The sequence below is a fragment of the Cyprinus carpio genome, chromosome B4, assembly GCF_018340385.1.
Source record: "Cyprinus carpio isolate SPL01 chromosome B4, ASM1834038v1, whole genome shotgun sequence".
NCBI lineage: Eukaryota > Metazoa > Chordata > Actinopteri > Cypriniformes > Cyprinidae > Cyprinus > Cyprinus carpio.
The window spans coordinates 15,365,090-15,377,825 of NC_056600.1; the positions used below are offsets into that span (position 1 = coordinate 15,365,090).

The 12,736-nt window shown below is 38.2% G+C and overlaps 1 protein-coding gene across 4 annotated transcripts in view; it reads left to right on the forward strand.

The window, feature by feature from the left end:
- Positions 1 to 273: 273 nt before the first annotated feature.
- LOC109086423 (myelin-associated glycoprotein-like) overlaps positions 274 to 12,736 on the forward strand; it is a 123,660-nt gene continuing 111,197 nt past the window's right edge. Inside the window, exons 1-9 of one of the 4 annotated variants that reach the window (XM_042722181.1) lie at positions 274 to 485; positions 1,429 to 1,506; positions 1,606 to 1,974; positions 2,067 to 2,384; positions 2,465 to 2,731; positions 4,662 to 4,925; positions 10,419 to 10,682; positions 11,961 to 12,224; positions 12,400 to 12,696. In XM_042722181.1, the coding sequence (XP_042578115.1) occupies positions 1,443 to 1,506; positions 1,606 to 1,974; positions 2,067 to 2,384; positions 2,465 to 2,731; positions 4,662 to 4,925; positions 10,419 to 10,682; positions 11,961 to 12,224; positions 12,400 to 12,696 (2,107 nt within the window). In that variant the 5' untranslated portion in view covers positions 274 to 485; positions 1,429 to 1,442. The remainder of the gene's footprint in view (positions 486 to 1,428; positions 1,507 to 1,605; positions 1,975 to 2,066; positions 2,385 to 2,464; positions 2,732 to 4,661; positions 4,926 to 10,418; positions 10,683 to 11,960; positions 12,225 to 12,399; positions 12,697 to 12,736) is intronic. The other 3 variants (XM_042722184.1, XM_042722182.1, XM_042722183.1) reach the window with 3 other exon arrangements.

Below are 12,736 nucleotides of genomic sequence, written 5' to 3' on the forward strand. Positions count from 1 at the left end.
TTTGGAGCACGTTTGGACACCCACTTTCACTTGGATTGAGCACTGAAGAGCACCGTGAGCACCAGCCTCCACGCACCGGCTTGCCATCCTGCACCTTTTATTATTGTAAATAAAATCCACCCTCCGGGGCCTTTTGTTGTTCACGAAGCCAAAACTTGTCGAGTGATTCTTCACCACGTCGCTATATATATATATATATATATATTTATATTATTATTATTATTTTTTTTTTTTTTTTTTAAGTAAACACAAGACCTTACAGAAAAGAAATGCAAGGATCTGTGTGTAAAATGCATGTTCTTGCTGATACAGGAAGTACTGGTGTGATCTGATGAAAAAGGGAAGTTATAATAGATCTGAGGCCAGTCAGTAGAGTGTACTTCAGATTCTGTTCCTGCAGCACAGCTTCAGTCCATCTCTAATCAGCAGCAGTGTTACAGCTGGAAACTTGGGATCTAAACAGGAGATCCCCACACTTCAGGAAGGTCAGATTCATTTTCTTTTACAAATTCCCTCAAATATAGTCTTTATATTTAAAGTCATTTTCCAGTTTACTCCCATTACATTAAAGCTACACTCTTAAAAATAAAGGCGCTTAAAAGGTTATTCACAGCGATGCCATTGAAGAAGGTTTTCCGTTCCACAATAACCATTCTTTAAATAACCACCTCTTTCTTACCTTTTTTATAATCTGAAGAACCTTCTTTTGCCACAAAGAACCTTTTGTGAAACAGAAAGGTTCTTCAGATGTTAAAAGTTCTTTATGGGACCATTTAGAGAAAAAAAAAAAGTTCTTCTATGGCATCATGAAGCACCTTTATTTTTAAGAGTGTAAAATTAATAGACTTATTCAATGTTTACAGATACTGTCATATCTATATCTCATTATTGTTATAAAGGATATTTTATATGGACAATTTCGTGAAACATCTAATAAAAATGTCATGCATAGAATATTTTGATGTTTTAAGTGGTTAAACATCTCAATTAATATACTGAAATAATGTATACTGAAATTTTAAAGTATCTGGCCAGGATTCAAGGGTCTAAAACAAGAATTCACAGAGGTCAAAAAAGTCATGTTTGGACAATATTATTTTCAGAAAATATTTTAATTTATGGGAGGAAAATAAACCAAAAAGTTGGGCAATGTTTTCAATAAACAATTAATACTGATGTGAAGTATGAAAAGTTATTTCCTCCTTCCTGAGGCGCCATATTTGTCAAAGATCATAGATTTGTGCAAAAATTTGGGCATCATTTATACTTGAAAGTAAAAGTGATTTTCATGTTTCCAGTGCTCTCGCAATCTTAAAGAAATTTCTCTTAATCACGGAAGGTGAGAAATGAGCCAATCCTAAATATATGACGTAACAGAATTTGGGGGCGGGGGGCTCAGTTTCTTTGTTATTTGCTTTTCACCTGTAGGTTGATGTTCCTCAATGAATGAAAGGATGGACATCTGGAGAGCAGAGAAACTGATTCTACTCTGTTTTCTGTTGAAAGGTTTAAAGTATATTTTGATTTATAGACTAATAAATAATTATTGGTATTTATAGTAATTTTTGAATTATTTCTTACATGTTTGTATTATGTGTCTTGTAGGTGTTTGCTGCAGAGAATTTAGCGTCAGTCTGCCAGAGAAGATTGAAGCTCTCAGTGAATCCTGTGTGATCATAAAGTGCACTTTTGAGATTAAAAAAGATTTTGACCAATACCTCACTGAGAGTGCTGCTACAGGAATGTGGCTCAAAGATGGAACTGAAGAGGATACACATCAAGTGTTTAACTCCAGAGATCCCAAACCTAATCACTTTAATGGGAAAATAACTGGAAAACTACATGAGAAGGACTGCACCACTGTCTTTTATAATGTTAGCTCAAAGCACAATGGTAAATATTACTTCAGGATTAAGAGTGGTGAAGTTCTGAAATACACCTACACACAACCCTTCTCCACTATAGATGTCATTGGTGAGTGATTTGAGGCTTTTATTTATAAACAAATGTGTTTAATGAGGGTTTTTAAAGTTCCCATCATTGTCATTTTACTTTCTCTATTTCAGGCCCTCCTCCCAAACCCAGAGTGCAGCTGTATGTGGAGCAGAAGGAGGTGCAGGGTCAGGAGGAGGTGTTGGAGGGGAGCTCTGTGAGTCTGCGCTGCTCTGCTGAGACTCTCTGCTCCTCTCCTCCACCAACTCTCACATGGAGCTCCACTCCCAGAATCCCCCTCAGTGACAGCAGCAGACTACAGGAGCTCATCTCTGATCTGAACTTCACTGCTACTCACCGTGAGCATGGAGTCACTTTCACCTGCACTATAACCTACCAGCTACAGGACAAGAGCAAAACAGCACAGGACAGCATCACAGTACATGTTCAGTGTAAGTGATGCTTTTTAGGTCTGACTTGTGAATTGTATTATTTTGATTTGTATTGTAAAGCCCTATTTTTTTCTCTTCAGATTCGCCAAAAAACACAGCAGTGTCTGTGCTTCCCTCCAGCTCTGTGTTGGAGGGCAGTTCAGTGACTCTGATCTGCAGTAGTGATGCAAATCCAGCAGTGTTGAGCTACACCTGGTCCAGAGAGAGTGAAGGACAGTTGAAGCAGCTGCAGACTGGACAAAATCTTACCTTCAATAGGACCGACCCGACACACAGAGGCTGGTACTACTGTACAGCTCAGAACCAACACGGCAGCCAAAACTCATCAGTGAAGCTGAACATTCAGTGTGAGTAATACACATCAGCCAATTTTACCTCATCACATTCATTTAGCACCTTACAGTCAATGATAAAATGAAAGGTTATTACACTATTATAGTGTAATAGTGCAAAAATATAGCTACTCTCTATATATATTTTTTTATGTTGATTAAATTAAAGCCTAAATAATAATTAAAAAGCCTTTAGATTGTTCAGTTAACCAGTTAACCTTACCACATTACTTTTATTTCAGTGTTATTTAACCCTCATATTGTCACACCCCTGGACCCTTTATGTGTGTTTTTTTCCACGTGTCCCAGTTTCTGTCTCCAGTGTATGGTTTGATTAGTTCCAAGGTGTGTCTAGTTTTCCCTCCACATGTGTTTCCCCAGTTATCCTGTCTTTATAAGCCTTTTCCTTTCAGTCTGTGTTTGTCGGGTCTACAAGTCAGTACGTGTGTCGTCTTTCTGTTTCCATGTTGGCTTTAGCCCTGTGTTGGATTAATAAATTCTTTCTCTCTCTTGATTATTCTCAACTCCGTTTTCCTTCCGGCAGAGTAGCGTGACACATATACTGTTTTGATTTTTGAGTTGTCTGATTTTTTTATTTCTATGTATGTATAATATATATATATATATAATTTTTTTTCTTGACATTTAGTGATTTTTTTTTTTTTTTTTTTTTTTTTTCTCATTTAGGGTCATGAACATGCATGCAAAGTTTCAACATACTGATATGTTTTGACGTACAATTTCTGTTACATTCGTGATGTTTGTGGGTCAATTTGACCTCCATATTTAATGTCTACAGACCCGAAATAATAACATTTCTTGGTAAAATGTTATTTTAGTATTTTTACTACCCTATGAAGGCAAAAAGAAGCTTTAACCCCGATAGTTTCACAAGGAAATAATGTTATCAGCAAAAGATGGTAAAAATGAGCTATTATTTCCTTTTCTAAGCTATCTGAAATACTATTTAACCAATGTTATTTTTCTTGAAATTTTGTGACTTTTTCTCATTTATGGTCATGAACATGCATACACAGTTTTAATACACTGATGTGCTGTGAAATGTAGATACAGAAATTTTTATACATCTGTAATGTTGGTGGCTCAATTTGAGTTTTTTAACTTTTTTAACTAAAATCTGTTAACTGTAAGTCCCACTTTTTGAGCATAGACATACAAATGACTTTTCCAGCTAAAATTGTTACAAATCTTGAATACTTCAGAGCACAGACTTAAGTTTTGTAGTTTTTTTTTTTTAAAGGTGGAACATCAAAGATCATTGCAGAAGTAATTTTTATTTATTTATTTATTTTTATAAAACTTATTTTTTTTTAATAAAAAAAGGTTAATTGTATGAAAGTATAAAATATAACAATACATATACAGTATATCTTTTTATATTTTATATAATAAATAAATGTACATTTTACATAACGTTTACCTCCAAATCTTTAAAAAAATCAAATCCTATCATCTGAACACATTTTGTGCCAAATTTTAGGCTGATATCTAAAAAAAAATTACTTTGGGCGAAGTACCAAACTTTTCCACTAGATAATATCCAGGGACTCTTCGATTTCTATATGCTTTGAGTGATCTGAACCATATATTTCAAAATATTAATGAAATACACTTCCTATTCAGGATCTATCCATCTCTTTAGGACTAAAAAATATATTATATACAGTGGCCCCAAAACATATTTGAACACTTTTGGACACTTCAGCCACACATACTGTGTAAATATATTATCACATTAGATAAAACATCAAGCAAAATGGCATCTACTTTGATTTCAGTTTGAATTTGTAACCTAATGCCACTGCATTAAATGAAGCTTGCATCCAAATACCTTTTGGTGCCACTGTAACTGCCTGAAATTTTAGCTAGCCCTCATTTATACAGCCATTCCTTCCTTTATTAGTCTTTTATCTTTTCTTCTCAGATTCCCCTAAAAACATATCAATTTTAGCCATTCCCTCCAGCTCTGTGTTGGAGGGCAGTTCAGTGACTCTGATCTGCAGCAGTGATGCAAATCCAGCAGTGAACTACACCTGGTCCAGAGAGAGTGAAGGACAGTTGAAGCAGCTGCAGACTGGACAAAATCTTACCTTCAATAGGACCGACCCGACACACAGAGGCTGGTACCACTGTACAGCTCAGAACCAACACGGCAGCCAAAACTCATCAGTGAAGCTGAACATTCAGTGTGAGTAATACACATCAGCCAATTTTACCTCATCACATTCATTAGCACCTAAAAGTCAATTATAAAATGGATCGTTTCAGTCCTGGATGCTAATTGTAGGTTAGATCTTCAGAGCAGTTTATCTGGACTCTCAAGACAGTCTCAGTAATGTTTTGCAAATTCACACTTAAATGGCAGCTGATGCATCAGCACAATAGTTTGAACAGATATTCTTCACACATTTTTTCATGGCAGTGCTTTTTGCAGCCGTTACTGTGACACTTTCTTAACCAGAGTGAAGAGGACAGAGACAGTGATAAAATAAAGATCTTGAGTGTTAATAAAAGCCATAGTTCACCCAAAAAAATAAATATTTTCTCAAGATTTAGTCAGCCTTTTGTTGTTTTAAACCTGTATAAATTTCTTTTTTCTGTAGAACGCTAAAGATATTTTTATTTTACCCATACAATGAAAATCAGTGGGTTTTTGGGAGAACTCTTTAAGACCAGAGCAGAAAAATATATACTCTAGAGTGGTCCCATAACATGTTGGAACACTTTTGGACACCTGAATATTACAGCATTATATAACAAAATTTTAAATATCTGCTTTAAAATGAATGCCACGTGTTTTGATATTTTAGTACCTAATCCAACCCCTTAAGTGAAACTTAGATCCCTTCCCAGATCCCTTATTCAAACAGTTATTCCAAAGGTACTTCGATGGAAGCCATTTCATTCAGCGGCCATCTTTGAAATGCTGAACAAGATTATCTTTCCCTCACAGTCAAAATACACTTCTTTGGTGACACTGTGGACTCCATCTAAAACCAAAATGATAAATCCTTCTCAAGCAAGTCCTGTGCAGAGTGCTTCAATCGTAATCCTTCATTCGTACGAGAAATTTCACCCTCTATGACGTCATACAGGGTTCATACTCATAAACTTTCTGAAATTTATACGAACCCTGAAGGAGTTTATTTGGCACACGTCATACGTCCAACTTGTTTTTTTAAAACTATGGACATGTTGAGAATCCAGCAGTGTAAATAAGTCAGAAAGCATGAAATAGCATTAGACCTCCCCTTTTAAAAAATCTTATTTTTCAGGCTAGATCAGCTAATGCACATGTATCTCAGAATGTTGATTGTTTCTGTATCAACTGTAACTTTTAATGGCACCTGCAGTGACACGATGCGTTTCTCAGTCATTGGCTCTTTTATGTAGAAGGTGGGATTATTTCACCATATTGCGCATTGCAGTTTCTCCCATTCATAAGTAGTAAGAGTGCACCATCTTTATGTATCTAATGTCTTTGGTTATTTCTTCCTAAATCAATCATTTATCTTTTCTCAGATGTCCCCCAAAACATGTCAACTTTAACGATTCCCTCCAGCTCTGTGATGGAGGGCAGTTCAGTGACTCTGATCTGCAGCAGTGATGCAAATCCAGCAGTGATATACACTTGGTCCAGAGAGAGTGAAGGACAGATGAAGCAGCTGCAGACTGGACAAAATCTTACCTTCAATAGGACCGACCCGACACACAGAGGCTGGTACCACTGTAGAGCTCAGAACCAACATGGCAGCCAAAACTTATCAGTGAAGCTGGACATTCAGAGTGAGTAATACATAACAGCCAATTTTACCTCATCACATTCATTAGCACCTAAGTCAATTATAAAATGAACAGTTATGTTGCTGTTATTGTGTTATGATGCAATAATAGCTACGATAAAAAAAAAATTTCTTGATATAATTTAATCTCAAATAATAATTAAAAAGCCTTTCTGTTAGCCTTACCACATTACTGTTTATTTCAGTTTCATTTAAATGTTGGGACACATTTAGAGCTTTATGTTCACAAACTCATAATTCAGAATCAGAATCAGAAAGAGCTTTATTGCCAAGTATGATTGCGCATTCAAGGGATTTGTTTTAGTGACATAAGCTTCCAGTACACAGAGATGACAACAACACACAGACAAATAAATAAATAAATAAATAAAATTACTTAAATTGTATAAACAGTTGTGCTATAGATGATAATGGAACAGAATTGAGTAAGATGCAGGGATGTACTAGGATGGAGGAGTAACAAATAAATATAAGGATATTGCACATTTTTATTGCATAAGTGGGGAGACATTTAACTGTTCATGAGGTAGATTGCCTGGGGGAAGGAAACTGTTCTTGTGCCTGACTGTCCTGGTATTTGCGGCCCTGAAGCGCCGGCCAGATGGCAAAAGTTCAAAGATGGGGTAACTTGGATGTGAGGGATCCAGAGTGATTTTCTGAGTCCTTTTCCTCACTCTGGGTGTATACAGTTCTTGAAAGGTGGGCAGGGGAGCACCAATAATCCTTTCAGCAGTCCGAACCGTTCTCTGTAGTCTTCTAATTTCTGATTTTGTAACTGAACCAAACCCGACAGTTATTGAAGTGCACAGGACAGACTCAATGATGGCTGGGTAGAACTGTTTCAGCAGCTCCTGTGGCAGGTTAAACTTCCTCAGCTGGCGAAGGAAGTACAACCTTTGTTGGGCCTTTTTAACAATGGAGTCAATGTGATTGTCCCACTTCAGGTCCTGAGAGATGGTGGTTCCCAGGAATCTAAATGACTCCACTGCAGCCACAGTGCTGTTCATGATGGTGAGTGGGGGGAGTGCAGGGGGGTTTCTTCTGAAGTCCACGATCATCTCCACTGTTTTGAGAGTGTGTTCAGCTCCAGGTTGTTAAGACTGCACCAGACAGCCAGCTGCTCAACCTCTTGTCTGTAAGCAGACTCGTCACTGTCCTGGATGAGGCCGATGACTGTAGTGTCATCTGCAAACTTCAGGAGCTTGACAGAGGGGTCTTTAGAGGTGCAGTCGTTGGTGTACAGGGAGAAGAACAGTGGGGAGAGAACACATCCCTGAGAGGCACCAGTGTTGGTGGAGCAGCTGTTGGACATGAACTTCCCCAGTCTCACTAGCTGTTGCCTATTTGTCAGAAAGTTCCTGATCCACTGACAGATAGAGCTAGGAACAGAGAGCTGGGTCAGTTTGGTCTGGAGGGCTTTTGGGATGATGGTGTTGAAAGCTGAACTAAAGTCCACAAACAGGATCCTCACATAAGTCCCTGTTTTGTCCAGATGTTGCAGGATGAAGTGCAATCCCATGTTGATTGCATCATCCACGGACCTGTTTCCTCAGTAAGCAAACTGCAGGGGGTCCAGTAAGGGTCCAGTGATGTCCTTCAGATAAGCCAGAACCAGTTTTTCAAACGATTTCATGATGACAGACGTTACAGCCACAGGTCTGTAGTTGTTAAGTCCTGTTATCTTGGGTTTCTTTGGAACGGGGATGATGGTGGAGCGTTTGAAGCAGGAAGGCACTGCACACAACTCCAGAGATCTGTTGAAGATCTGTGAAAAGATGGGGGCCAGATGTTCAGCACAGGTTTTCAAAAAGGCTGGTGTAACGCCAATTGGGCCAGGTGATTTTCTTCTTTTGTTCTTCCCGAAGACCTGGTGCACATCATCTTCACTGATTTGAAGTCCAGGAGGTGGGGGGAGGGGGATTGCAGGAGGTGTTAACGGTTGTATAGAGAGATGGTCAGAATGGGTCTGGGGGGTTTCAAATCTACAATAAAACTCATTCAGGTCATTAGCAAGTCGTTGATTTGCCTCAGTGCAGGGGGATGGTGTCTTGTAGTTAGTGAAGGCTCTCAGTCCTTTCCACACTGAATTTGAGTTGTTGGAAATAAACTGGTCTTCCAACTTTTTAGCGTAGGTCCTTTTAGCCACTCTAATCTCTTTGTTCAGTGTGTTCCTGGCCTGATTGTACAAGACTCTGTCCCCATTTCTGTAGGCATCCTCTTTGCCCTGACGAAGATGTCTGAGTTTTGCTGTAAACCATGGCTTTTCATTATTAAATGTTAAATAAGTCCTTGTAGGAATGCATATATCCTCACAAAAACTAATATAGGATGTCACAGTCTCGGTCAGTTCATCCAGATCGGTGGTAGCAGCTTCAAAAACACTCCAATCAGTGAGGTCAAAACAAGCTTGTAAATCCTGCTCTGTTTCATTGGTCCATCTCTTTACAGTCTTTACTACAGGTTTAGCAGATTTAAGTTTCTGCTTGTAGGTCGGTATAAGATGAACCAGACAGTGATCAGAGAGCCTCAAAGCTGCTCGTGCAACAGAGTGATATGCATCCTTTATTGTGGTGTAACAGTGATCTAGTATGTTACTGTCTCTGGTGGGACATGTAACATGCTGTCTGTATTTTGGCACTTCACAGGAGAGATTGGCTTTATTAAAGTCTTTATTAATGATTAAAACAGAGTCCGGGTGTTGTTGTTCTTTCTCTGTGATTTGATCAGTGAGTTTCTGTAAAGCCAGGCTTACGTGCACTTGTGGAGGGATGTAAACACTCACCAGAATGAACGAGTGAAACTCCCGCGGTGAATATAACGGCTTGCATTTAACAAAGAGAACTTCTAGATCTGAACAGCACATCTTCTTTAACACAGTTACATCTGTACACCACCGTTCATTGATGTAAAAGCATGTGCTGCCGCCGCGCAAGCACTAATGATTCAACCTCATTAGTGCTTGAAACATTGCAGTAACACTTTATTTTGATGGTCCCTTTTGAACATTCTGTTGACAATAAGTGCATTTACATGTCAAGTAACTCTCATTAGAGTATTAGTTAACTGTCTGCTTAATATCTGCTAACTCTTTATTGTGATGGTCTCCCAACAGACATGCTACTGATGAGTAAATTGTAAATGTCAACTTATTCTAACCCTAACCCTATCTACTAGTACTCTACTTACACTCTGAGAGTTAGTAGATATGTAGGTGCAACTTTACTTATAGTCAACAGAATGTGTTAAAGGGACCATCAAAATAAAGTGAAACCACATTAGCTGTTGAGTTCCAAACATTAGTGTCAGACCTTCAGACCAGTATATCTGGACACTCTGTTTTGCAAATACACATAAAAATGGCTGCTGATGCATCAGCACAGTTGTTCGGTTCAACATTATTCACATATAAATTTGTGAAAAAATGTGGCATAATTCACGCAAAAATTAATATTCTGTCATGATTTAGTATCCCTTGTGTCATTTCAAACCTGTACGAATTTCTTTCTTCTGCAGAACACAAAAGAAATTCAGATTTTGCCTAAACAATGAAAGTCTGGGTTCCAAAACATTTTTCTTTTTTTGGGAGAACTGTCTCTTTAGGACTAAAAAAAAGTATATATACAGTGGCCCCAAAAATATTGGAACACTTTTGGACACTTCAGTCAGACATCATTTCTGAATATTTCACATTAGATAAAATATCAAGCAAAAAGGCATCTATTTTGGCTTCAGTTTGATTTTGTAACCTAATGAAAATGCATTAAATGAAGCTTGCAGCCACAAACTTTTTGGTGCAACTGTAACTGCCTGAAATTTTAGCTATCCATCATTTATACAGCCATTCCTTCCTCTATCAGTCTTTTATTTTTCCTTCTCAGATTCCCCTAAAAACATATCAATTTTAGCCATTCCCTCCAGCTCTGTGTTGGAGGGCAGTTCAGTTACTCTGTTCTGCAGCAGTGATGCAAATCCAGCAGTGAACTACACCTGGTCCAGAGAGAGTGAAGGACAGTTGAAGCAGCTGCAGACTGGACAAAATCTTACCTTCAATAGGACCGACCCGACACACAGAGGCTGGTACCACTGTACAGCTCAGAACCAACACGGCAGCCAAAACTCATCAGTGATGCTGGACATTCAGTGTGAGTAATACACATCAGCCAATTTTACCTCATCACATTCATTAGCACCTAAAAGTCAACTATAAAATGGATCGTTTCAGTCCTCTAATTGTAGGTTTAGATCTTCAGAGCAGTTTATCTGGACTCTCAAGACAGTCTCAGTAATGTTTTGCAAATTCACACTTACAGTAAATGGCAGCTAATGCATCAGCACAATAGTTTGAACAGATATTCTTCACACATTTTTTCATGACAGTGCTTTTTGCAGCAGTTCCTGTGACACTTTCTTAACCAGTGTGAAGAGGACAGAGACAGTGATAAAATAAAGATCTTGAGTATTAATAAAAGCCATAGTTCACCCAAAAAATAAATATTTTCTCATGATTTAGTCAGCCTTTTGTTGTTTTAAACCTGTATAAATTTCTTTCTTCTGTAGAACGCTAAAGAAGATATTTTGATTTTACCCATACAATGAAAATCAGTGGGTTTTTGGGAGAACTCTTTAAGACCAGAGCAGAAGAATATATACTCTAGAGTGGTCCCATAACATGTTGGAACACTTTTGGAAACCTGAATATTATAGTATTATATAACAAAATATCAAATATCTGCTTTAAAATGAATGCCACGTGTTTTGATATTTTAGTACCTAATGCAAACCCATTAAGTGAAACTTAGATCCCTTTCCAGATCCCTTATTCAAACAGTTATTCCAAAGGTACTTCGATGGAAGCCATTTCATTCAGCGGCCATCTTTGAAGTACTGAACAAGATTATCTTTCCCTCACATTCACAATACACTTCTTTGGTGAAACTGTGGACTCCATTGTCTAAAACCAAAATGATAAATCCTTCTCAAGCAAGTCCTGTGCAGCGTGCTTCATTCATAACCCTTCATTTGTACAAGAGATTTCACCATCTATGACATCGTACAGGGCCATACTCATAAACTTTCTGAAACTTATACAAACCCTGAAGGAGTTTATTGAAACTATGGACATGTTGAGAATCCAGCAGTGTAAATAAGTCAGAAAGCATGAAATAGCATTAGACCTACCCTTTTAAAAAAGCTTATTTTTCAGGCTAGACCAGTGCACATGTATTTCAGAATGTTTATTGTTTCTGTATCAACTGGGATTTTAATGCCACCTGCAGTGAAACAATGCCTTTCTCAGTCATTGGCTCTTTTATGTAGAAGGTGGGATTATTATTATTATTGCAGCTTCTGTTATGCACCGTCTTTGTATATCTAATGTCTTTGGTTATTTCTTCCTAAATCAATCATTTATCTTTTCTCAGATGCCCCCCAAAACATGTCAACTTTAGCGATTCCCTCCAGCTCTGTTTTGGAAGGCAGTTCAGTGACTCTGATCTGCAGCAGTGATGCAAATCCAGCAGTGATATACACTTGGTCCAGAGAGAGTGAAGGACAGAAGAAGCAGCTGCAGACTGGAGACACTCTTACCTTCAATAGGACCGACCCGACACACAGAGGCTGGTACCACTGTACAGCTCAGAACCAACACGGCAGCCAAAACTCATCAGTGAGGCTGGATATTCAGTGTGAGTAATACACATCAGGCAATTTTACCTCATCACATTCATTAGCACCTAAAAGTCAGCTTCGTCAATCTAGCAGCAGTGATGCAAATCTAGCAGTGATGAACTGCATCATTTATCACTGACAGGAGCAGAATCATTACATTTATTCTGTTTTTCTCATTTCCAATACTTTCAGATGCCTCTGAAATCTCTCCATCCTCCAGCTGTAGCAGAACTGATGTAACTGTGTGTTTCTGTGAGACTGATGGGAATCCCTCTCCTGAACTGGAGTGGCATCTGTCTGGACGTCCCGTCACTAACTCTTCAAACACGTTCATCAGTGAAGAGCGAATGAGCAGCACAGGTTTGAGGAGCTCCATCACTCTTCATCAGTCTCTCACAAACACATCCACTCTGCAGTGTGTCAGCAGAAACACTCGAGGCACTGCGAGTCAACTGCTTCATTTGCTTCATGTCATTCCTCAAGAGTCAGGTTAATTTTATAACCATTTACTGTTTTTTTTAAAGGTATA